General features: G+C 37.2%; 1 protein-coding gene across 4 annotated transcripts in view; it reads right to left on the reverse strand.

The window, feature by feature from the left end:
* The window catches only part of SPEG (striated muscle enriched protein kinase), a 649,794-nt gene that overhangs the window by 313,104 nt on the left and 309,189 nt on the right, over positions 1-27,501 (reverse strand). For 2 of the 4 annotated variants that reach the window (XM_053698167.1, XM_053698169.1), the window contains exons 7-9: positions 17,792-17,976; positions 9,376-9,464; positions 8,836-9,011 (exon numbers count right to left, since the gene is read on the reverse strand). In XM_053698167.1, coding sequence (XP_053554142.1) covers positions 8,836-9,011; positions 9,376-9,464; positions 17,792-17,976 — 450 coding nt within the window. Of the gene's footprint in view, positions 1-8,827; positions 9,012-9,375; positions 9,465-17,791; positions 17,977-25,610; positions 25,798-27,501 lie in introns of those variants that run through there. The other 2 variants (XM_053698168.1, XM_053698170.1) reach the window with 2 other exon arrangements.

Below are 27,501 nucleotides of genomic sequence, written 5' to 3' on the forward strand. Positions count from 1 at the left end.
ATAGTTATTAACTATTTAATAACTACCTAGCTAAAATAAATACAAAAGTACCTGTAAAATAAATCCTAACCTAAGTTACAATTACACCTAACACTACACTATAATTAAATAAATTAAATGAATTAACTACAATTACCTACAATTAAATACAATAAAATAAAATAAAGTAAAAAAAAAAACAACTAAATTACAGAAAATAAAAAAGAATTACAAGAATTTTAAACTAATTACACCTACTCTAATCCCCCTAATAAAATAAAAAAGCCCCCCAAAATAATAAAATTTCCTACCCTACACTAAATTACAAATAGCCCTTAAAGGGCTTTTTGCAGGGCATTGCCCCAAAGTAATTAGCTCTTTTACCTGTAAAAAAGAAATACAACCCCCCAACATTAAAACCCACCACCCACACACCCAACCCTACTCTAAAACCCACCCAAACCCCCCCATAATAAAACCTAACACTACCCCCTTGAAGATCACCCTACCTTGAGCCATCTTCACCCAGCCGGGCACAAGTGGACCTCCAGAGGGGCAGAAGTCTTCATCCGATCTGGGCAGAAGAGGTCCTCCAAGCGGCACAAGTCTTCATCCAGACGGCATCTTCTATCTTCATCCATCCGGAGCAGAGCGGGTCCATCTTCAATCCAGCCGACGCGGAGCATCCTCTTCCATCGATGTCCTAATGAAGAATGAAGGTTCCTTTAAATTACGTCATCCAAGATAACGTCCCTTCAATTCCGATTGGCTGATAGGATTCTATCAGCCAATCGGAATTAAGGTAGGAAAAATCCAATTGGGTGATGCAATCAGTCAATAGGATTGAAGTTCAATCCTATTGGCTGATCCAATCAGCCAATAGGATTGAGCTCACATTCTATTGGCTGTTCCAATTAGCCAATAGAATGTGAGCTCAATCCTATTGGCTTATTGCATCAGCCAATAGGATTTTTCCTTCCTTAATTCCGATTGGCTGATAGAATCCTATCAGCCAATCGGAATTCAAGGGACGCCATCTTGGATGACGTCATTTAAAGGAACCTTCATTCTTCGTTAGGACGTCGATGGAAGAGGATGCTCTGCGTCTGATGGATTGAAGATGGACCCGCTGCGCTCCGGATGGATGCAGATAGAAGATGCCACCTGGATGAAGCCTTCTGCCCGTCTGGAGGTCCTCTTCTGCCCGGATTGGATGAAGACTTCTGCCCCTCTGGAGGTCCAATTGTGCCCGGCTGGGTAAAGACGGCTCAAGGTAGGGTGATCTTCAAGGGGGTAGTGTTAGGTTTTATTAAGGGGGGTTTGGGTGGGTTTTAGAGTAGGGTTGGGTGTGTGGGTGGTGAGTTTTAATGTTGGGGGGGTTGTATTTCTTTTTTTACAGGTAAAAGAGCTGATTACTTTGGGGCCATGCCCCGCAAAAGGCCCTTTTAAGGGATATTTGTAATTTAGTATAGGGTAGGGAATTTTATTATTTTGGGGAGCTTATTTATTTTATTAGGGGGCTTAGATTAGGTGTAATTAGTTTAAAATTCTTGCAATTATTTTTTTTATTTTCTGTAATTTAGTGGGGTTTTTTTGGTACTTTAGTTTATTTTATTGTATTTAATTGAAGGTAATTGTAGTTAATTAATTTAATTTATTTAATTCTAGTGTTAGGTGTAATTTTAACTTAGGTTAGGATTTATTTTACAGGTACTTTTGTATTTATTTTAACTAGGTAGTTATTAAATAGTTAATAACTATTTAATAACTATTGTACCTAGTTAAAATAAATACAAAGTTGCCTGTAAAATAAAAATAAACCCTATTAATTATATTGTAGCTATTTTAGGGTTTATTTTATAGGTAAATATTTTTTTTTATTTTTTATTTTTATTTTTAGGGCTTTATAGGCTAGGCTCAGAATTTTTTTTTTTCCCCCCCAAAGAGCTTTATTAAAAGATAATCAAATAATTACATGTTTTTCGACTTTTTCCAATGAGACATTCAAAGACAAAATCATAAGAACGTAACAGTTCAAATTATAATGCACACACAGAGATCAATCCTCCTTGAATCCCCAGAGGCATAATGATATGCACACCTCCCACACTGCAAATGAAATCTTAAGGGTTCATAACACAGTTCTCAGTGCACTTTTATGATTAGAGTCCCAAAAGTCCAAGGGTGCACAATTTCTGATGTTCTACAACCATTCCTGGTTGGGATATGAAGCGTAGAGTCCAAAGAAAAGATGGACAGAAAACCTGTCCACTGCATGTAATAGATCACATTTAACAGATCATACGCCCTCAGTAATCTTGCTACTTGGCATTGTTTGAATCTCGCTAACGGATGATTCAAAAGGGAAGGTAAAAGGGGGCTGGGGGGTGTCAGTAGTCAGTGCTATCGGCTGTAGTATCCTACACTATTTGGTAAATATTTAGTTTTAAATAGGAATAATTTAGTTAATAATAGTAAATTTATTTATATTAATTTAAATAATATTTAAGTTAGGGGGGCTGTTAGGGTTAGACTTAGGTTTAGGGGTTAATAAAATTAATATAGTGGCAGCTGTGTAGGGGGGCAGATTAGGGGTTAATAAATATAGTGTAGGTGGCAGCGGTGTAGGGAGGGGCAGATTAGGGGTTAATAAATATAATGTAGGTGGCGGCGGTGTAGGGGGGCTGATTAGGGGTTAATAAATATAATGTAGGTGGCGGCGGTGTAGGGGGGGCAGATTAGGGGTTAATAAAAATAATGTAGGTGGCAGCGGTGTAGGGAGGGGCTGATTAGGGGTTAATAAATATAATGTAGGTGGTGGCGGTGTAGGGGGGGACGATTAGGGGTTAACAAATATAATGTAGGTGGCAGCGGGGTCCGGGAGCGGCGGTTTAGGGGTTAATAACTTTATTTAGTTGCGGCGGGGTCCGGGAGCAGCGGTTTAGGGGTTAATACGTTTATTAAAGTGGTGGTGGGCTCCGGGAGCGGCGCTTTAGGGGTTAATAAGTATAAAGTAGGTGGCGGCAGTGTAGGGGGGGGGCAGATTAGGGGTGTTTAGACTCGGGGTACATGTTAGGTGTAGACACTACCATAGAAATCAATGGGATATCGGGCAGCAGCGAACATAAGCTTTCGCTGCTATCAGACTCCCATTGATTCCTATGGCATCAGCCGCCTCCAGGGTGGCGGATTGAAAACCAGGTACGCTGGGCCGGAAAAGTGGCGAGCATACCTGGTAGGATCTTGATAACTTCCAAAAGTAGTCAGATTGTGCCAAACTTTTGTTCGGAACATCTGTAGTGACGTAACCATCGATCTGTGTCGAACTGAGTCCGGCGGATCGTATGTTACGTCACTAAATTCTACTTTCGCCGGTCTCTAGCCTTTGATAACTAAGGCGAATCAGGCTCGCCACAAATACGCTGCGGAATTCCAGCATATTTGCGGTTGACAGCTTGATAAATAGAGGCCTTTGAAACAGGCAGAAATTTAGAGGTTTAAATGTTATAAAGTATATTAATATAACAATGTTGGTTGTGCAAAGCTGGGGAATGGGTAGTAAAGGCATTATCTATCTTTTTAAACAATAACAATTTTAGTGTAGATGGGGGTGACCAGTGGGGGTTGGGGGAGGGAAGAGAGCTGTTTGAGAGGGACCAGGTAGGGTCAGGGGTTGGGAAGTGTCAGGTGGGAAGGTCATCTCTACACTAAAGCTAAAATTAACCTTTAAAGATACCTGATTAACCCCTTCACTGCTGGGAAAAATAGAAATGTGGCACGCAGCTGCAATTAGCGGCCTTCTAATAACCAAACCAAACCAGCATGGGCAAAGCCATATATGTATGTTAATTCTGAACAAAATGGATCCCAGAGAAACTTTTTTAACCATTTGTGCCATGATTGTGCCATGATTGCACAAGCGGTATATAAATAATTTCAGTGAGAAACCTAAAGTTTGTGAAAAAGTTAAAGATTTTTTTATTTGATCGCATTTAACGGTGAAATGGTGGCATGAAATGGGCCTAGATCAATACTTTGAGTTGTCTACTAAAAATATATATTTATAGTTTTGATAGGTAAATAAAAAAAACAAAGTTCTATTTCTGTTTAAATGTAGTGATGGCAAAAATGCTAAAAATGCTCTGTTTTTTGGGGAAGTCTTTGTCAGAAATACCCAGTCCATAAGGGGTTATAGACTGAGGACACATACCTAAAAGCTATGCATATACAGAGTTAGATTGCACTCGCTAAGCTTATTAGAGCTCACATAGAATTTATCATTAGCCCTGCTGGTAACTTTAGTATGATTGAATTGATTCAATTCCTCCAGCTAGAATGGTTAAACACTGTCACTATTAGCTTAAGAGCACCTACACTTACATTTTGAAATTGCAAATATAACTTTAACATGTTGTATTGGGGAACCACTACATTTTAAAGAGATATAAAAGCTCAAGCATTATACTACTACAATACTACATATATAAGCTGTGTGTTTAACCCCTGCAAAAGAATTAAACACATATTCAAAGTCAGCTACAAAGCAGCAATGCACCACTAGAAGTCAATTAAAAACATCTGGAGAGCCAATGACAAGAGAAAATTATATAGCCACCAGGAAGCTCCCAGCTGTGTAGGCTAAAGGGACAGTTTACATTAAAATTGTTCTTGTTTAAAAAGATAGGTAACACCTTTACTACCCATTCCCTAGCTTTGCACAACCAACATGGTTATAATAATATACTTTATAACATTTAAACCTCTAAATTTCTGCCTGTTTCAAAGGCTCTATTGACAGCCCCTTAATCACATGCTTTTGTATTTGCTTTTCACAACAGGAGACTGATAGTTCATGTGGGCCATATAGATAACATTGTGTTCACACCCAAGCAGTTATTTAAGATTTAGCACAACACAGTAGTAGCTGTATGTCAATAGATAATAAATCCAAAGTCATGTGATCAGAGGGCTGTCAGAATATGCTTAGATACAAGGTAAAAATGATATTAATGTAACCATGTTGGTTATGCAAAACTGGGTCTCACTAGTGTATTGCAGATCTGGAACTGATTTTAAGTATGTGGTTATCCTTCTTTGACCTTCTGTGTCCTCCCTGACTGTCTGGCTCATTCTATAACAAGAAATTAAGGTTTTAATATTACTGATGAGCTCATAGTCCATTGCCAACTGTCCCATTTTTCCCGGGACAGACCTGTTTTTTGGCTTCCTGACCCTGCCTCTTAAAGGAATACTGAACACAATTTTTTTCTTTCATGATTCAGATAGAGCATGCAATTTTAAGCAATTTACTAATTTACTCCTATTATCAAATATTCTTTGTTCTCTTGCTATCTTTATTTAAAAATGGAGCATGAAAAGTGGAAAAAATCCTAACGCCCTTTTACGCGCAAACCCAACATGAAATATAAATATTTCACATTCCAATGTTCTTTACATAGCAGAATATGTTCTATTTATTCATAAATATATATTTCTATATATATCTGATGGTATTTTGGAACAGTTTATATCGATATGTATTTATATATATATTTATATATATATATATATATAGATGATAGATAGATAGATGATTATATATTGGTATAGATATATATATATATATATATATATATATATATATATGTATTTTTTAATACATAGAACACATTTCTCTATGTGAAGAGCATTGGATTGTAAAATATTTACAGTAAATGCACAGTATAACACTTTATTAAATATGAATATTGCATACATATGATTTTACATGTTTTCATCTACTTAACTGCAAAGGGATCCAATGCACTTGTATATATATGTCTATATATGTGTAGATATGTGTACATATATATTTATGTGTTTATGTGTTTATATGTGTATGTATGTATATATATATATATATATATATATATATATATATATATATATGTCTATATGTGTGTACATATATATTTATGTGTTTATATGTGTACATATATATATTTATGTGTTTATATGTGTACATATATATTTATGTGTTTATGTGTTTATATGTGTATATATGTATGTATATATATATATATATATGTCTATATGTGTGTACATATATATTTATGTGTTTATGTGTTTATATGTGTATATATGTATATATATATATGTCTATATGTGTGTACATATATATTTATGTGTTTATGTGTTTATATGTGTATATATGTATATATATATATATATATATATATATATATATATATATATATATATATATGTCTATATGTGTGTACATATATATTTATGTGTTTATGTGTTTATATGTGTATATATGTATATATATATATATATATATATATATATATGTCTATATGTGTGTACATATATATTTATGTGTTTATATGTGTACATATATATTTATGTGTTTATGTGTTTATATGTGTATATATGTATATATATATATATATATATCTGTAAATACATATATACACATATGAATAGATAAATACATCTGTACACACATATTTACAATATTTAGACATGTATATGTATGTATCTGTATGTTAAAGCCTTTTGCAGTCCTGAGACACAGAGACCTCATATTTTTGAGCCCTTATAAAATTTTTATGCAATTTTTTTAAAATAATTTTTATTTGATAGTATTATTAAAAGTGTAACTGTACTTTTAAATGTATTTTTTATGTGTTTTGTGACGCCAGTTGACCAGAGCTCCGATGGTGAGCTATTAAATTGGGCTCAAGCGAGTTTACTTTCTTCATGTAATACGTGCGCTATTTCCGATGCGCACAAACAGCTGCAATAAACCCAATATCGCTAGTGCACAACAGTTAGCACACCACTTGCAATTTAGCACCAAGTTAGCTTAAAATGTCAAACTTAACTAACTTCAGTTGGTTAAAAAAATACTAACATTTTATACAATTTGTCAAGGATTATAGTGAATGGGTTGTTGGCTTGCGCATTTAGAGGTTTCAGATGCTTCAGAATGTGGATGAAGGTGGCTGCTCGCAGCATTCAGCTATTTTCCAAGCCAGATTTCTACTTCTGAAAGTGCAACACACTAAGATCTGGATTTTCACAGCGGCCAACTTCATCCGCATTCTGAAGCATCCGAAACTGCTGAATGCGCATGTAACAAGGGTGTATTTTCCAGTTGTGTAAACTAAGTTCTCCCCATTTTAATGCAATAAAACAATAAAACAAATTGCAACCTTCCTCCCAACTTTAACCTTATTGCTCATCATAAAAGTGCAGAACTATTAGTTCTTAATAAATATATAAGAAGAATTTGGGTATTTACAACATGGTGATCTTCCATTTTTTCATGAAAAACATTCCTGTTTCAGATATGTTAAAAATAAGCTGTTGCACTCAGGCTAGAGGTTTTCTTTTGGCAATCTGTACAAGCACACATGCAGTGAGTTACTGGCAAGAAGTTGTGCCATGCAAGAACCGGGAAATGCGCAGTCTTAGGCATAGGCAACATGCAGAAATATCATGTAAAAAAGAGACCAAGCATATGGCGGTTATTGTACCATTGTCTGGTACCAGAGGCTTGTACGAGGAGGAATAACTTGTTCTCTAGGATACAAATAAAAACAATACCTATAAAGCTGTCAGATTAAGAAATTCTATAGATTACTTAGATATGTACCAGTTTATTCTTAACGTGACAGCTGTCCATATTTTAGTATTATGATATTCAAAACCTTTTTACATGACGTACATGACAAAAAACAAGTCAAAATTACGCATAGGGGATTTTATGTGCTGCCTATACATTCCATAATGAAACAAAATACCTGTTTCTCTTAGTGGTCTAAAATAAGCAAGTGCAATGGATATCAAGCAAGCCACGTATGACTTGCTTCACCGGCAATTTTAGAAACTTTATCCCAATATAAATGGGAAAGATTTTAAGCACACAAAGAAATCATCAATAGAACTTAAAAGCAAGACAAAAAAATATCTAGATTTAAAGTTGTACTGAAACTATAAAATACAACTGTCAACAAATAAAAACAGAGGATACAGCCAACATATTACATAGGATTTGGAAGTGAAACGGTTGAACTTATTCCTACAAGACTACAATGTAAACTGAAACAGGTCTCTTTCTAAACCACATCATCTTCATTATGGCTTAAAGTTTTTGTTAGTAATAGAAAAAAAAAAGAGAATAACAAAAATCTGTGATATGGAAAAAGCTTTGGCATAGCAGGACAATCAAATGTAGATACATGACCAGACATAATTAATTAATTTAAGAGCAGGAAAGAATAGGTAATAGACAGAGCAAGTAATAACTCTTCACTCTTACAAATGTGTTCAGAGGCTGCTTTCTATACTTTGTACTTTCATTAATTCAAGCTGGAAAATTCTCATTAAAGTTTAGTTATTTTTCTCACACTCATTAGATAATATAATAATAGATAACCTTTATCTGCAATATGGGGTTAAAGATATACACCACGTCTGCCCCGGTTTAAAGCATGCATGTGCACTCTAGAATGTATTGTAATCAGTTATTTGTAGAGCGCCAACAGATTCCACAGTGCTATAAACATAGGTCCAATATGCGAGGTAGCATTTATAGTGGGCAAATGGGTAGAGGGGCCTGCCAAGAGTTGCACTGTTGTAAATCAGCTCTCATGAAGGTGATCTACAAAACAGCTGCGCTTGTAGACTTATATCTAAAATCCCTTTTAAAGTCACTGGCAATTGTGCCTAAAGACAGTTATATTTTGAACCAAATATTCATAAAATATGCTGTAAAATACAAATAAAATGTAATAATATATAAAGTAAGGGGAAAACCTTCTCCAGGTTCTAATGTGTGATGAGTATTTACACTAACTCACTACTTACCTCGAACATCTAGCTTAGCTTCACATTGTTTTGTTCCATACTCATTTATTGCTTTGCAGGTGTAATATCCAGAATCTCGTTTCTCTGCCCCCACAATGTCCAATAAAAAGATTCCTCCTTCTCCCTCTGTTATATGATATCTGGCACCAGACTTCACCTGCTGCCGATTCTTCAGCCTGCACAGGGAAGGGGTGGGGGCAGTGTCAGGGAAGCCAGAGAGCAAGATAGTAGTTATGTATTGAAACAAGAAAGATGGAAAAAAGAAAAGACAAAGAAAAATGGCATTAAAATTGTAAAGAGAAAATTGTGCATTGAAGAAAAATAAATGAAACGTTTAGAAATGTGGAAGTGTCGGACTAGTCCACACAAAAATAACTATTTATAAATAAAAACGGCCACAAATGATAAAATAAAGCTAAGATAGGCAGATAGTTTGTTATTCGAGAAAGACAATGTTCTAGATAGATGGATTTACGTTACTGAAAGAGGAATATAATACGATTTCTTCAAGAAATGTTCTTGTAAGTAGAGGACACTTACCAACTAATGATGGGTTTTGGCTCGCCCAACACTTGAACTCTGAGTGTAACCTCCTGACCCTCCAACACCACCTGGTCTAATAGAGCCACCTAAAACATGTACATGTCATGAGTGTTCAAAAACAAAGCATAATATCAACTTACATGCAAAAACATAATTTATGTAACAACTTACCTGATGAGTCCATGAGCTAGTGACGTATAGGATATACAATCCTACCAGGAGGGGCAAAGTTTCCCAACCCTCAAAATGCCTATAAATACACCCCTCACCACACCCACAATTCAGTTTAATGAATAGCCAAGTAGTGGGGTGATAGAAAAAGGAGTAGAAAGCATCAAGAAAAGGAACTGGAAATAAAATTGTGCTTTATACAAAAAAAAACATAACCACCATAAAAAGGGTGGGTCTCATGGACTCTTGCCAATATAAAAGAAATTAATTTATCAGGTAAGTTCTTACATAAATTATGTTTTCTTTCATGTAATTGGCAAGAGTCCATGAGCTAGTGACGTAACTGAAGGAGACAAGTCGCGTTGGTCCAGGCAACATCCGAATCACAGCATCGGCAAATAGGAAGAAGATCCGGGAAAAGGTCAACCAGAGAATTCCTGAACGAACAGAGTACCGTGGAATCAAACCACAAAAGCCAGTAAGCAGGAAAAACAGAGAGTGCAGTTACTCATAGGGTGTAATAAAAAAATTTCTAATTTATTAGAAAAAGTTATAAAAATACAGCAATGGCTACGCTGTAAGCACATGGGTAAAGCCAGGATGGCAGGCAGACTGACAAACACAGATGTCAAGCAAATTTTTGGGGTGGGGGATACCTCCACTATGCTGAATTGAGCACAATGTTGATTAAACAATATAGGAAAATTGTGGAGTTTATTTGAAATATATACATATTAAAATATGAAACTTTATTATAACCATGTTAAAATTACCTGTGTATCAGGCATATATCACACACATACACACATTTCCCTAGTGATGTCTGAATTAAGGGTAACTTCAGGTGGCACGAGTGATGTCCTAAACTCCAGTACAAACTGACAGAATTGACCGTTCTCTAACAAGCAATAAATTAGGAAAACTGATGCCTAGTAGCGATGTGTGAATTTACTTTTTTAGAGTAACAACTGAACCTATAGGCGATCAGCTGCTCATTAGCAAGCTATATATATTTATTGTAATGGATGTTTAGCCATATGAATTACAACTTTGTAGAGAGACGGTTATAGATTAGGTCTCTTCCGAAACGTTATTAATTGTAGGAGCTCAGAACTGGTATGTGGAATTCTTAAACAATAAGTTGCACCAATCACAACTGAATAAGGAGTTTCTTATCACAATGCATGAATGTGTGGGAACCAATAAAGAATTACAAGCTGAATAAGCGTGGTATGCAAGGAATTGTGTGAATGACACTCCAGTACACACAATCAAATTAGTGTGTTTGGGATCTGAGCACCTGATATAATATGTTTCTACTGAAGTCAGAGGTATAACCTACAATGCCTAGTATAGTGAGAGATATCTCAATTATTTAACTACAATACAGTTTGCATTAATCTTCAACCAGGAATTACCAGCCCTTATGAATTATACTGGGAGTATATTACAATTTGATTATGCATCAGATATCTGACCTATAAAGTTTGTGTCTTAGACACAATCAAGTTGAGTTTGAATACTATAGGTATATCTTTCTAGTCATATTCACCCAGTATAAAACCCTAGTTTTCAGGGAATAGTCTATCCCTTTAGCCCCCTGGTCTTTGTTTTTAAGTTGTTTGTCCCTAATGTTGTTCTGATGAGCGATGTTGCCAAAGGGGATCACTGATCATTAATACCCTTAATTAAAACACAGATGTCACCTGACCCGACTCCAAATAAGTCTGATGAATCAAAAGCTTTAACCAGGATGCCAAGGAAACGGCAGAAGCTTTCTGACCTTTCCTAGAACCATAAAAGACAACAAATAGACTAGAAGACTTCCTGAAATTTTTAGTAGCTTCGACATAATATTTTAAAGCTCTTACAACATCCAGAGAATGTAAGGATTTCTCCAAAGAATTCTTAGGATTAGAACACAAAGAACAATTTCCCTATTAATGTTATTAGAATTCACAACTTTAGAAAAAAAGATAATTCGGAAACTCTTCTAGCCGAAGAGATAGCCAAAAGGAACAACACTTTCCAAGAAAGTAGTTTAATATCCAAAGAATGCATAGGCTCAAAAGGAGGAGCCTATAAAGCCTTCAAAACCAAATTAAGACTCCAAGGAGGAGATATTGATTCAATGACAGGCTTGATACGGACCAAAACCTGTACAAAACAGTGAATATCAGGAAGCTTAGCAATCTTTCTGTGAAATAAAACAGAAAGAGCAGAGATTTGTCCCTTCAAGGAACTTGCAGACAAACCTTTAGGTGCTCTTCTTAGCTTAGCTATCTGTGGCAATTCCCCTTGCCCTTCTATACATATGGTTGTGTATCTTTTGTATCAATTGTGAATACATGCACACATCTTTAGGAATTCAATGCTTTGGCAGGTTCATACTGCTCCAGTATTGCACATAGATAGAGTATTTGTGTGGAGGTCAATCCTCTTTTTCTAGTGAGCTTGTGTTGTGCTATCTGTGAGTCTTTTTGAGTATTCTCCTGCGGAAGTATATTTGTCCTTACTCTGTTTAGCATTATATTACGATATTAATAATTTATTGTTATTAATAGATTGGCACCATTTTTGTTGGATATGCTAGCTTCCCTTTTTTTAATTTCAGTTTTAAATATATCCACACTAGTAGGTTATGGTTACCTACTTTTATTGTATTTTCAATAAATGTTAAGTTTTACTTACACTCACTTTTGGACAGCCCCTACTGTCAATTTTTTTTGGATAGACTTTTTGTGAGTGCTCTATTACTGTCAATTCTTTTCTCTGCTTTTTTCCAAACCATCCTGAAGGAACTGTAAAATTCTAGGAATTCTAAAAGAATGTCAGTATAATTTAGGAGAACACCATGAAATATAAGTCTTCCAAACTCAATAATAAATCTTCCTAGAAACAGATTTACGAGCCTGTAGCATAGTATTAATCACTAAGTCAGAGAAACCTCTATGACTAAGCACTAAGCGTTCAATTTCCATACCTTCAAATTTAACAATTTGAGATCCTGATGGAAAAACGGTCCTTGAGACAGAAGGTCTGGTCTTAAAGGAAGTGGCCAAGGTTGGCAACTGGACATCCGGACAAGATCCGCATACCAGAACCTGCGAGGCCATGCTAGTGCTACCAGAAACACAAACAATTGTTCCATGATGATCTTGGAGATCACTCTTGGAAGAAGAACTAGAGGCGAAAGATATAAGCAGGTTGGTAAAACCAAAGAACTGCTAACGCATTCACCGACTCCGCCTGAGGATCCCTGGACCTGGACAACTACCTGGGAAGTTTCTTGTTTAGATGAGAAGCCATCAGATCTATTTCTGGAAGACCCCACATCTGAATAATCTGAAAAAACACATCTGGATGGAGAGACCACTCCCCCGGATGTAAAGTCTGACGGCTGAGATAATCTGCTTCCCAATTGTCTACACCTGGGATATGTACCACAGAAATTAGACAAGAGCTGGATTCCACCCAAGAAAGTATCCGAGATACTTCTTTAATAGCTAGGGGACTGTGAGTCCCACCCTGATGATTCACATATGCCACAGTTGTGATATTGTCTGTCTGAAAACAAATGAATGGTTCTCTCTTTAACAGAGGCCAAACCTGAAGAGCCCTGAAAATAACATGGAGTTCTAAATTATTGATTGGTAACCTCGCCTCTTGAGGTTTCCAAACCCCTTGTGTTGTCAGAGATCCCCAGACAGCTCCCCAACCTGAAAGACTTGCATCTGTTGTGATTACAGTCCAGGTTGGACGAACAAAAGAGGCCCCTTGAACTATACAATGGTGGTCTAACCACCAAGTCAGAGAGAGTCAAACATTGGGATTTAAGGATATTAACTGTGATATCTTTATATAATCCCTGCACCATTGTTTCAGCATCCAAAGCTGGAGATGTCTCATATGAAAACGAGCAAAGAGGATTGCGTCCGATGCTGCAGTCATGATACCTAAAACTTCCATGCACATAGTCACTGAAGGGAATGATTGAGACTGAAGATTCCGACAAACTGAAACCAATTTTATTCGTCTCATGTCTGTTAGAGACAGAGTCATGGACACTGAATCTATCTGGAAACCTAAAAAGGTGACCCTTATCTTAGGAATCAAGGAACGTTTTGGTAAATTGATCCTCCAACCATGTCTTTGAAGAAACAACACTAGTTGATTTGTGTGAGATTCGGCAGAATGTAAAGACTGAGCTAGTACCAAGATATCATCCAAATAAGGAAACAGATTACAGAGAGCAGAGCACCGAGAATCTTTGAAAAAATTATTGGAGCTGTCGCTAGGCCAAATGGAAGAGTGACAAATTGGTAATGCTTGTCTAGAAAAGAGAATCTCAGAAACCGATAGTGATCTGGATGAATCGGAATATGAAGATATGCATCCTGTAAGTCTGTCGTGGACATATAATGAACTTGCAGAATAGTCCTTATAGTCACCATTTTGAAAGTTGGCACTCTTACAAAACGATTCAAAATTTTCAGATCCAGAACTGGCCTGAATGAATTTTCTTTCTTTGGGACAATGAATAGATTTGAATAAAACCCCAGACCCTGTTCCTGAACAAAAATGGTATGATTACCCCTGAAAGCTCTAGATCTGAAACACACTTCAGAAAAGCCTGAGCCTTCACTGGATTTGCTGGAATGCGTGAGAGAAAAAATCTTCTCACAGGAGGTCTTACTCTGAATCCTATTCAATACCCTTGAGAGACAATACTTCAATCCAATGATTTTAGACAGAATCTGCCCAAATGTTTTGGAAAATTTTTAATCTGCCCCCCACCAGCTGAGCTGGAATGAGGGTTGCACCATCATGCAGACTTGGGGGCTGGCTTTGGTTTCTTAAAAGGCTTGGATTTATTCCAACTAGAAGAAGGTTTCCAATTGGAACCAGATTCTTTGGGGGAAGGATTGGCTTTCTGTTCCTTATTCTGTCGAAAAGAACGAAAATGATTAGAAGCTTTACAGTTACCCTTAGATCTTTTATCCTGAGGTAAAAAAACTCCCTTCCCCCCAGTGACAGTTTAAATAATTGAATCCAACTGAGAACCAAATAAATTGCTACCTTGGAAAGAAAGAGATAGTAATCTAGACTTAGATACCATGTCAGCATTCCAATATTTGAGCCACAAAGCTCTTCTAGCTAAAATAGCTAAAGACATATATTTAATATCAATTTTGATGATATCAAAAATAGCATCACAGATAAAATGATTATCATGTTGAAGCAAACGAACAATGCTAGACAAATCAGGATCTGTTTCCTGTTGCGCCAAGCTTTTCCACCAAAAAGTTGATGCAGCTGCAACATCAGCCATAGAAATGGCAGGCCTGAGAAGATAGCCAGAATATAAATAAGCTTTCCTTAGATAAGATTCAAGTTTCCTATCTAAAGGGTCCTTAAAAGAAGTACTATCTTCCATAGGAATAGTAGTACGTTTGGCAAGAGTAGAAATAGCCCCATCAACTTTGGGGATTTTTTCCCAAAACTCCAATCTAACTGCTGGCAAATGATACAACTTTTTAAATCTAGAGGAAGGAATAAAAGAAGTACCAGGCCTATTCCATTCCTTTGAAATCATATCAGAAATAGCATCAGGAACTGGAAAAACCTCTGGAGTAACCACAGGAGGTTTATAAACAGAATTTAAATGTTTACTAGTTTTAGTATCAAGAGGACTAGTTTCCTCAATATCCAGAGTAATCAACACCTCTTTAACAAGGAACAAATATACTCCATAGTAAAGAGATAAGTAGATTTGTCAGTGTCAATATCTGAGGTAGAATCTTCTGAATCAGATAGATCCTCATCAGAGGAGGATAATTCAGTATATTGTCGGTCATTTAAAATTTCATCAACTTTATGAGAAGTTTTAAAAGACCTTTTACGTTTATTAGAAGGCGGAATAGCAGACAAAGCCTTCTGAAACACATCCGAAATAAAATCTTTTATATTCACAGGAATATCATGTACATTAGATGTTGAAGGAACAACAGGCATTGTACTAGTACTGATGGATACATTTTCTGCATGTAAAAGCTTATCATGACAACTGTTACATACTACAGCTGGAGATATAATCTCCGCTAATTTACAACAGATACACTTATCTTTGGTAGAATTGTTATCAGGCAGCAGGGATCCAACAGTGGTTTCTGAGGCAGGATCAGATTGAGACATCTTGCAAATGTAAGAGAAAAAACAACATATAAAGCAAAATTATCAATTTCCTTATATGGCAGTTTCAGGAATGGGAAAAAAATGCAAACAGCATAGCCCTCTGAGAATAGAAAAAGGCAAGAGGCATATCGGAAGTGGGGTTTAATAATTAAATTATTTCGCACCAAGTATGACGCACAACGCGAAATGAAATTTTTGGGTGCTAACAACATCTGGAAATGACGCAACTCGCGTCATGGCAGACATAACCTTGTGCAAGGAAACCTGGCGTCAATTAAGACGCCGGAAATGACAAATATGCATCACCGAACGTATCTTTGCGCCAAAAACTTTCTCGCATCAAGAATGACGCAATAAATATCAGCATTTTGCAGCCTCGCGAGCCTAATATTGTTTGCGAAAATTAATGAAAACAGTCAATTTTGAAGTAAAGACTATACCCCAGGTAAGAAAAAATTACTTCCTAAATATGTTTTTCCCAATTTTGAAACTGCAAAAGGAAAATATTCATAAACCTGACTCATGGCAAATATAAGTACAATACATATATTTAGAACTTTACATTAATACATAAAGTGCCAAACCATAGCTGAGAGTGTCTTAAGTAATGAAAACATACTTACCGAAAGACACCCATCTACATATAGCAGATAACCAAAGCAGTACTGAAACAGTTATCAGTAAAGGTAATGGAATATGAGAGTATATCGTCGATCTGAAAAGGGAGGTAGGAGATGAATCTCTACGACCGATAACAGAGAACCTATGAAAAGATTTCCTGCGAGGAAAACCATAGAATTCAATAGGTGATACTCCCTTCACATCCCTCTGACATTCACTGTACTCTGAGAGGAATCAGGCTTCAAAATGCTGAGAAGTGCATATCACAGAAGAAAATCAAGCACAAACTTACTTCACCACCTCCATAGGGAGGCAAAGTTTGTAAAATTGAATTGTGGGTGTGGTGAGGGGTGTATTTATAGGCATTTTGAGGTTTGGGAAACTTTGCCCCTCCTGGTAGGATTGTATATCCCATACGTCACTAACTCATGGACTCTTGCCAATTACATGAAAGAAATATAGTATCCAACCTTACATGAGTACTACTGAATAGAAAGGGAATACACACTTGGTGCTCAACAGAGAATAGACACTGTAAAACTTTATACACTCCAAGAGACATTCTAATTTTATATTGGTTCTTAACACTGGGCATATTGGCTTAAGTTACACACATTTTGGATATATAGGGGCATATTTATGAAGCTCCATATGGAGCTTGATGCCCTGTGTTTCGGGCGAGCCTTCAAGCTCGCCAGAAACACAAGTTATGAAGCAGCGGTCTAAAGACCGCTGCTCCATAACCTGTCCACCTGCTCTGAGGCGGCGGACAGACATCGCCGGAAATCAACCCAATCGAATATGATCAGGTTGATTGACACCCCCTGCTAGCGGCCTATTGGTCGCAAATCTGCAGGGGGTGGCTTTGCACCATCAGTTCACAATAACTGCTGGTGCAATGACAAATGCCGACAGTGTTTACTGTCAGCATTTATCGATGTGCACCGGACATGATCCGCAATATCGAATCATGTCTGCTCGCACTTTCTTAAATAGGCCCCATAATGTGTATTCCATTACACAACTGTGGCCTATACAAAAGAACTATGGTGGAATTTGTAGGAATATTAATGTGAGTGAAAACATGGCTTCATAGTAGAAGCCGTATAACTTGACTTTTTGACACAGAGAAAAAGTCTAGTATTGAGATGCAAAATCTATTTAGATGTTTACTTTAGGAAAATGAGACTTCACACATAGGGCCAGATGATCTAAAATTCTAGGAGAGACACCTGTATTACAATATAATGTTCAACAAAATCCACCAAAAAGTTTATCTCCATGCCAGTGAGTTTGCAGATACAACAATTTTATGTTTTATACAACAGTTTTGTGCCGCCATAAATCTTTTCATGAATAATGTAATGGTATATATGCTGCACCAAGTGACCCCTTCTCAATGCAATGACCTAACTTTGGCTCTGACCTTGAAAGAGGGTGGGGCCTTGAAAGCAGCACTTTGCTGGGGAAGGGCTTTGCTGGCCATTCTGTGCTGGGGTGTCGTAGGCTCACTTAGATCTTCTTGGGGACTCAGATACTCATCATCTGAAGTAATGGGACTTAGCAGCTCAGCAGGCTTCCCACGGTGAGCAGGTGAATCCTTGGAAGGGGCTGCAGAAAAGGAATAAGGAATCAGAATCATTATTTGTTGGTTAGAGCAACAGCCTTCTATTTTGAACTGGGAAAATTAATTCTGTTCAGTAAAATTTGTCTAGAATCGCCACTGCATGTCTTCCGCATATCGATAAATGCCGACAGCTGTGCAATGCCGCAGATTCATGACTAATCGGCCACTAGCAGGGGGTGTCAATCAGCCCGATCGTATAGGATTGGGAGGATTGATGTCCGCAGCCTCAGAGCAGGCGGACAAGTTATGGAGCAGCGGTCTTTAGATAATTCGGCCCCCCAGTGTTGCTTTATGTACACAAATCAGAGTGAAATTTTACTTATTGAAGCTAAGCTGTATAAAGCTTATAAAGCTTATGCCTTACACTCTCCTGCATCTAGAAAGTGAATACTCTGTGTGTTATAACAGATCAGTTTGTAACTAAGAAAGCATTAAAACGTGAATGCTGAACAGTAGAGACTAAAAGTAAAACTCTAATCAGACGTTAGAGATACTTCCATGTCATCATTTGGATTGACAATTTCCCTATTAACTTTTTTTTATTCACCTCACATGTTTACATTTTAGGAAAGTGTTTTAGATGGAGATCAACTGAGAATATACATGTTAGGGAAGTTAGTGGCAGTTCTAGCTAAGCATCTCCAATCAATATTATAGCACCCCTCAGTTCTTAAAGGAACGTAAAACCTGATTATTTTTTCTTTCACAATTCAGATACAAAATACAGTTTTTAATAACTTTAAAATTGACTTCTATTGTCTAATTTGTTTTGTTCTATTGGTATACCTTGTTGAAAGATCTAGGGCTCAGGAGCCGCAATGGGAGCTAGCTGCTGATTGGTGACTGCACATATATGCCACTTGTCATTGGCGTACCTGATGTGCTCAGCTAGCTCACGGTAGTGTATTACTGCTCCAAGCAATTAAAGGAAATGTTATAATATTAGTAAATTGCAAAGTTGTTTACAATGACAGGCTCTGTCTGAATCATTAAATAAAAAATATGGGTTTCATGTCCCTTTAAAGCTCTCAATGGCCATATATTTGTTTCTCAGTTCTTTCTTACGTCTTTTGCTATAGCCAGGAAAATGGGGAGAAAAGAGATTTAAAAAGGAAATGTTTTAATAAATAAACGATAAAAAATAACCTGCTCCACCACTGACATGTAGCTTTGTGGAAACCTTTAGTTTATAAAACTGTAATATTTTTAGCTCTTGTAATTTTTTTTAAAAAACTTCACAAAAAACAGGGTTTCAGTTAATTCAGTGATTTGATTTTTGACTAAATTATTACAGAGAGTGTGTTTAAATGATTGCAATGCCTTGATGCACATCAATTATTTACGGAATGTTGTCTGATCATCTCAGTCACAGTTATAGACAAACACAACCTGTATAAACTAATAACAAACAAACAGTAATACTTTTCAAATTGTTATTGAGGATGTTGAGTAATCATTCACATTAAAAGCTGGAAAAACTAAATAAACCCTAAATTTAGTAAGTTGTAGATACTCCTTTAGCAGCAAAAACCTCTACCAAACAATTCCTATAGCTTCTTATAAGACGTGCACAATGTCAAGCATAGATTTTGGACCATTTCTTTCTCCTTGGGTCATTGTCTTGTTGTTTGAATTAATTGTTCCCTCAGTGTATGCAAGACATACAGGCCCTGAGTCAGCAAAGGAGCCCCAAACCATTGTGCTCCTTCCACCATGCTTTATAGTTGGGCTGAGGTTTTGTTGTGTTGGTGTACAGTGCCTTTCTTCCTCCACACATACAGTTGTGCTCATAAGTTTACATACCATATCAGAATTTATGATTTCTTGGCCATTTTTCAGAGAATATGAATGAAAACACAAAAACTTTTCTTTCACTCATGGTTTGTGTTTGGCTGAAGCCATTTATTATCAATCAACTGTGTTTACTCTTTTTAAATCATAATGACAACAGAAACTACCCAAATGACCCTGATCAAAAGTTTACATACCCCAGTTCTTAATACCGTGTATTGCCCCCTTTAACATCAATGACAGCTTGAAGTCTTTTGTGGTATTTTCGGATGAGGCTCTTTATCTTCTCAGATGGTAAACTGCACATTTGAGATCTCCCCAGAGTGGCTCAATGATATTGAGGTCAGGAGACTGAGATGGCCACTCCAGAACCTTCACTTTATTCTGCTGTAGCCAATGACAGGTCGACTTGGCCTTGTGTTTAGGATCATTGTCATGTTGGAATGTCCACGTACGACCCATGCGCAGCTTCCGGGCTGATGAATGCAAATTTTCCTCCAGTATTTTTTGATAACATACTGCATTCAATTCTGACCAAATTCCCTGTGCCTTTGTAGCACACACATCCCCAAAACAACAGTGATCCACCTCCGTGTTTCACAGTAGGAATGGTGTACCTTTCATCATAGGCCTTGTTGACTCCTCTCCAAATGTAGCCTTTATGGTTGTGGCCAAAAAGCTCAATTTTGGACTCATTATTCCAAATGACTTTGTGCCAGAAGGTTTGAGGCTTGTCTCTGTGCTGTTTGGCGTATTGTAAGCGGGATACTTTGTGGCATTTGCGTAGTAATGGCTTCTTCTGACGACTCGATCATGCAGCCCATCTTTCTTCAAGTGCCTCTTTATTGTGCATCTTAAAACAGCCACACCATATGTTTTCAGAGAGTCCTGTATTTCACCTGAAGTTATTTGTGGGTTTTTCTTTGCATCCTAAACAATTTTCCTGGCAGTTGTGGCTGAAATTTTAGTTGGTCTACCTGGCCATGGTTTGGTTTTAACGGAACCCCTCATTTTCCACTTCTTGATTAGAGTTTGAACACTGCTGATTGGCGTTCTCAATTCCGTGGATATCTTTTTATATCCCTTTCCTGTTTTATACAGTTCAACTACCTTTTACGCAATTCTTTTGCTTTCCCCATTACTCAGAATCCAAAATCGTTAGTGCAGCACTGGATGAAAGATGCAAGGGTCTGTCAGGAGTCCAGAAACTCATTGACCTTTAAAACACACACACACTAATTACAAGCAAACAGATTATAGGTGAGGATGGTTACCTTTAATAGCCATTCAAATCCCTTTGTGTCAAGTTGTGTGCATGTTATCAGGCAAAAATCACTAGGGTATGTAAAATTTTGGGTAATTTGGGTAGTTTCTATTGTCATTATGATTTAAAAAGAGTAAACACAGTTTATTGATAATAAATGGCTTCAGCCAAACACTAACCATGAGTGCAAGAAAAGTTTTTGTGTTATCATTCATATTCTCTGAAAAATGGCCAAGAAATAATAAATTATGCCAGGGTATGTACCTTAATTCCGATTGGCTGATAGAATCCTATCAGCCAATCGGAATTTGAGGGACGCCATCTTGGATGACGTCCCTTAAAGGAACCTTCATTCTTCAGTTGGACGTCGGAAGAAGATGATAGACCCGCGCTGGAGGTCTTCAGGATGGAGCCGTTCGTCATCGGATGAAGATAGAAGATGCCGCTTGGATCAAGATGGTTGCCGGTCCGGATCGCCTCTTCTTCCCGGATAGGATGAAGACTTTGGAGCCTCTTCTGGACCTCTTCAGCCGACGCTTGATAGAAGACTTCAGCCGGATTATGGATCGCCAGCCCCTGCTTGGGCTTGGATGAAGACTTCAGAGCCAGGACGGATCGGTGTGATACCCGGTGTGGTGAAGACAAGGTAGGATGATCTTCAGGGGGGTAGTGTTAGGTTTATTTAAGGGGGGTTTGGGTTAGATTAGGGGTATGTGGGTGGTGGGTTTTAATGTTGGGGGGGTTGTATTTTTCTTTTACAGGCAAAAGAGCTGAATTCTTTGGGGCATGCCCCACAAAGGGCCCTTTTGAGGGCTGGTAAGGTAAAAGAGCTTTGAACTTTTTAAATTTAGAATAGGGTAGGGCATTTTTTTATTTTGGGGGGCTTTGTTATTTTATTAGGGGGCTTAGAGTAGGTGTAATTAGTTTAAAATTGTTGTAATAATTTTCTAATGTTTGTAAATATTTTTTTATTTTTTGTAACTTAGTTCTTTTTTATTTTTTGTACTTTAGTTAGTTTATTTAAATGTATTTATTTGTAGGTATTGTATTTAATTAATTTATTGATAGTGTAGTGTTAGGTTTAATTGTAGGTAATTGTAGGTATTTTATTTAATTTATTTATTGATAGTGTAGTGTTAGGTTTAATTGTAACTTAGGTTAGGATTTTTTTACAGGTAATTTTGTAATTATTTTAACTTGGTAACTATTAAATAGTTATTAACTATTTAATAGCTATTGTACCTGGTTAAAATAATTACAAAGTTGCCTGTAAAATAAATATTAATCCTAAAATAGCAGCAATATAATTATAATTTATATTGTAGCTATATTAGGGTTTATTTTACAGGTAAGTATTTAGCTTTAAATAGGAATAATTTATTTAATAAGAGTTAATTTATTTAGTTAGATTTAAATTATATTTAACTTAGGGGGGTGTTAGGGTTAGGGTTAGAATTAGCTTTAGGGGTTAAAAAATGTATTAGAATAGCGGTGAGCTCCGGTCGGCAGATTAGGGGTTAATGCTTGAAGTTAGGTGTCGGCGATGTTAGGGAGGGCAGATTAGGGGTTAATACTATTTATTATAGGGTTATTGAGGCGGGAGTGAGGCGGATTAGGGGTTAATAACTTTATTATAGTAGCGGTGATGTGCGCTCGGCAGATTAGGGGTTAATAAGTGTAGGTAGGTGGTGGCGACGTTGGGGGGGGGCAGATTAGGGGTTAATAAATATAATATAGGTGTCAGCGGTATTAGGGGAAGCAGATTAGGGGTACATAGGGATAACTTAGCTGGCGGCGGTGTACGGAGCGACAGATTAGGGGTTAAAAATTTTAATAGAGTGGCAGCGATGTGGGGGGGGGGCCTCGATTTAGGGGTACATAGGTAGTTTATGGGTGTTAGTGTACTTTAGAGCACAGTAGTTAAGAGCTTTATAAACCGGCGTTAGCCCAGAAAGCTCTTAACTCCTGTTTTTTTTCTGCGGCTGGAGTTTTGTCGTTAGATTTCTAACGCTCACTTCAGCCACGACTCTAAATACCGGCGTTAGAAAGATCCCATTGAAAAGATAGGATACGCAATTGACGTAAGGGGATCTGCGGTATGGAAAAGTCGCGGCTGCAAAGTGAGCGTTAGACCCTTTCCTGACTGACTCCAAATACCAGAGGGCGGTAAAAACCAGCGTTAGGAGCCTCTAACGCTGGTTTTCACGGCTACCTCCCAACTCTAAATCTAGCCGATATGTCTCTTAAAAAGGATTGCAAAAAATAATAATTTAATAGGCAGACAAATGTTTGCCTTTGCACCCTTCCCCCCATACCTAAAAGGAGGTCCGTGTAACCTAATATAGTACATTTTTAACTTTCACGGTTCAGATAGAAAGTGCAACTTTAATATATTTTTTAAATTAATTGTATGATCAAATTGACATTGTTCTCTTTGTATAATTTTGTTTAAAGCATACCTAGATATGCTCAGGAGCAGCAATACAATACTGATAAATAGCTAAACACAGATAGCTCTTATGATTGGCCCACCACATGTAGTTTAATGGCACGTTCGGGCGTGCTATGATAAGACAGCGTGTCCCTGACGCGTCTTTTAAAAAAAACAGAAGAGCAGAAGCGGACGACGGTAAAGTAAAGTTTTGCGGGTTTAAATCTTTAATATGATTTATTTTTTTACAGGTATCACAAGGTTAACGTTACATAATTCTACATTTAGTTCCCTTTAACCACTTTATAACCAGTGACAGAATTATTAATTCATGGAACAATTGAGCAAACTGAAGCTATGTCCTTACTGAAGCTATGTCCTTAAGGGGTTAAGTTAATAAGGTTAATCTGATATTAGCATTTGACAATGACAATGACTTGGTTCGAGTGGTATACAATTTCAACAGAAGCAGTTGCAGCATGAATTAGCTAAAGGACCATTAAATAGAGTAGAATTACATAATCAACAAGTGCATAATAAAAAGACAATGTAATAACACTTACTCTAAATTTTAAATGAACAGTAGATTTTCTTTTGCTAAATTTCAAAATTTACTTAATTTTGCCAGCCCCTGTATCATGTGACAGCCATCAGCCAATCACAGACTCATATACATACACACTATGAACTCTTGCACATGATCAGTAGGATCTGGTGCCTCAGAAAGGGTGCATATAAAATACTGTGTACAATTTGATGATGGAAGTACATTGAAAAACCTCTTAAAACTGTATCATAAAAGTTACATTTTGGCTTTAGTGTCCCTTTAAAACAATACCAAATTACAAATATAATATAATACAAAAATATGCTTTTTTTTACACATGGGGGCCTATCTATCAAGCTCCGAATGGAGCTTGTGCAGGCTCGCCAGAAACAGCAGTTATGAAGCAGCGGTCACAAAGACCGCTGATCCATAACCTGTCCGCCTGCTCTGAGCAGGCAGACAGACATCGCCACAATTCAACCCGATCTCATATCGGGTTGATTGACATCCCCTGCTGGCGGCCTATTGGCCGCGAGTCTGCAGGGGGCGGCGTTGCACCATCAGCTCTTGTGAGCTGCTGGTGCAATGCTGAATACGGAGAGCGTATTGCTCTCCGTATTCAGCGAGGTCTGGCAGACCTGATCTGCACTGTCGGATCAGTTCCGCCAGACCTTGTTAAATAGACGCCTTAGGCAGAATAAACATGCTAAAAACGCATGTGCAGAGTATAGTGTGCATATTCTGTATAAAACATGCTGTTTTGTCACTCTCAGATTGGCAAAACTCCATTACAATACAGCAAAACAGGTGTTTTATAGCACTGATTCTCCATCTGAGCACCTGGCAACAGCAACCAAATTTAACTCAAGCATAAAAAGGAGCCATTTCCCTTATTAAATAACAAAACACAAACTTTCATGTGTTTAAACCCTTAGCAAGAGTCGAACAGATTGGGTTGCAGTGTCACTAGTGATAAAATGAGATGCTCTTACAAATGAGAGCATGTAATTTGTTTCACTATAAGGGCCCTTTAGCAATATAAAATATTATCTTCCTACACAGTCTATCCTCCTTTCATTTTAGTAAACTTTTTTTGCCCATTCAGGAGATAAAAGACTAACAAACAAAAACAATTGCTCCCTTAAGCATTGCAAAAGCGCAGCAGGATAGAAAGATTTTTTGGCAAACTCATTTTTAAATCTGTAACAGAAAATGTCTGTTTTAATGCATTTGTACCTGGCTCCTCAAAAAGTTCTTGAAGAATAAAGTTACTATATATATAGCAGAATGTCATATAATAGTTACAGGTTGCCTTCTGGCATCTCATACATTTCATTGTACCTCAACAAAGCTGTAAGTAAATAAGTTGTACCCTATTTATTAAACACAAGAGAACACTGCCAGCCATCCATTACTGCCTAAAAGGGCCTCATGCCAGCCCCCCCTACCATCTCCCTATAAAGCACTGCAATGACATTCTTCCTAACTGACAAAAAAGTCTGTGTAGTGTTTGTGCTGAGAGCTCAAAGACACTGACATATAGACATGCAATGGTACCAAACAACAGAAAAACACAGCAACTCACCGATTTACAGCTACAGACCCCCTGCAACATTTTTTCTAGCCTACAACATCAGTCTGCAGACAAAAATAGGAAGGGTTCCTAGCATGCCTCAAGGTCAATGGATAGGTACAGAGTTCTAGAGAAGAATATAAATGGGCCAAGCATGGAAGCAGGAGAGGGAGGGAAACAAGGACTGGAGAAAAGGGAGGAGAGAGATGAGCAAGGGAAAAGAAAAGGATGCACATAAAAAGGAAAGAGGGGAAAGAGGGAAGGCAGAAGGGTGGAGAGACTACACATGACGAGGTCAGCTCCAGCACAATCTGTAGCTGTATTTAGACTCTCACCCTCTACACCCCCCCCCCCACATGCTGCCTGAACTCACCAGAACACAACTTCAGACTAGCAGCAGAAGTACAGGGAGAAACAAGGCACAGCAAAGAGACGTGGTGCGTGAGAGCAGCAATGAACAGCCTATATCCTTTACCCTAATAAAGGTTCTCTCTGCCCTTTAGTGCTGACACTTTTAATCCATAGTAAATACTGTGCACAGACAGAATGGGCTCATGTTTCCATAACTGCTTCTCTTTCATCATCTACTGCAGGCATGAATTGCAAACGATTTGCCATAGGACACCTTATACCTGTATACCATTAGTTTAGCTGGGTGGTATGTTTAGCTGGGTGGTATGTGTGTGTGCATATATACCATATATATATATATATATATATATATATATATATATATATATATATATATATATATATATATATATATATATGTGTGTGTGTATATATATGTGTGTGTGTGTGTGTGTGTATATATATATATATGTGTGTGTGTATATATATATATATATATGTGTGTATGTATATATATATATATATATATATATATATATATATATGTGTGTGTGTGTGTGTGTGTGTGTGTGCATTTGTTTATAAATATATATTGTAGATATCAGATAAACTAGTGTAAGAGGCTAAAATGAATATTAAATTCTAAATTATGTCCACTTGCAGTATACCCCATTAACAACATAATGAACATGTATTTATTACTTGTTATATACTTCAGAGGAAGAAAAGGAAACAAATATTAACATGTATTAGCATACAGGGGCCCATTACATATGCAACGTCGCCCGCAAAAACCGGCGATGCCGGTTTTTACGTGGTTTTGGTATCCAATATACAGCGCCGGATATAAATGCGACACGTATACTTCACCCATCGCCCGCAATTTTTACTCCCATAAGCTAACATGGGACCGCGTTGCAAATCGGTATCCATTATTCAGCGCAAAGACTTAAAAGACTTACGTGGCGAAAATGGAGAAATGTTACTCCATTTTCACCTTGCCACACAAAGGCAGCCGCAGCAAGCCTTGCGCTGAGTATGGGAGCACCTTAACTCCCGAAAACTGCCTGCAAAAATAAACTAGCACCTTACGCATGCGCAATATCTAGCTACATGTCATCCACAATCCCACACCGCAATAACTAATAAAGTGTATTAACACCTATATCAGCCATCAAACCCACACCGCAACTAAAAAAAAAGTATTAACCCCTAAATCCACCAACCCCAACATCACAAACTACCTAATAAAACTGAGTCACAGTGTAGCGTCCGTCCAAACAACAACCAATTTTAGATTCATTTTAACTTATTTATTTTTATTTTTAAAGTAATGTTAGGTTTTTTTATTTTAATAGTTAGAAACTTTAGTATTTTGTAATTTAGGTTCATTTAGGGGGTGTTAGGTTAGGGGGCTTAGTAATGTAATTATTTATATGTATTGTGGGGGTTGGCGGTTTAGGGGTTAATAGTTTTAATAGGTAGTTTGCGTTGTGGGCTTTGGTGGTTTAGGGGTTAATAGATTTAATAGGTTGTCGGTTATTGGTGGATT

This window comes from Bombina bombina, chromosome 1 (genome assembly GCF_027579735.1).
Source record: "Bombina bombina isolate aBomBom1 chromosome 1, aBomBom1.pri, whole genome shotgun sequence".
Lineage (NCBI taxonomy): Eukaryota > Metazoa > Chordata > Amphibia > Anura > Bombinatoridae > Bombina > Bombina bombina.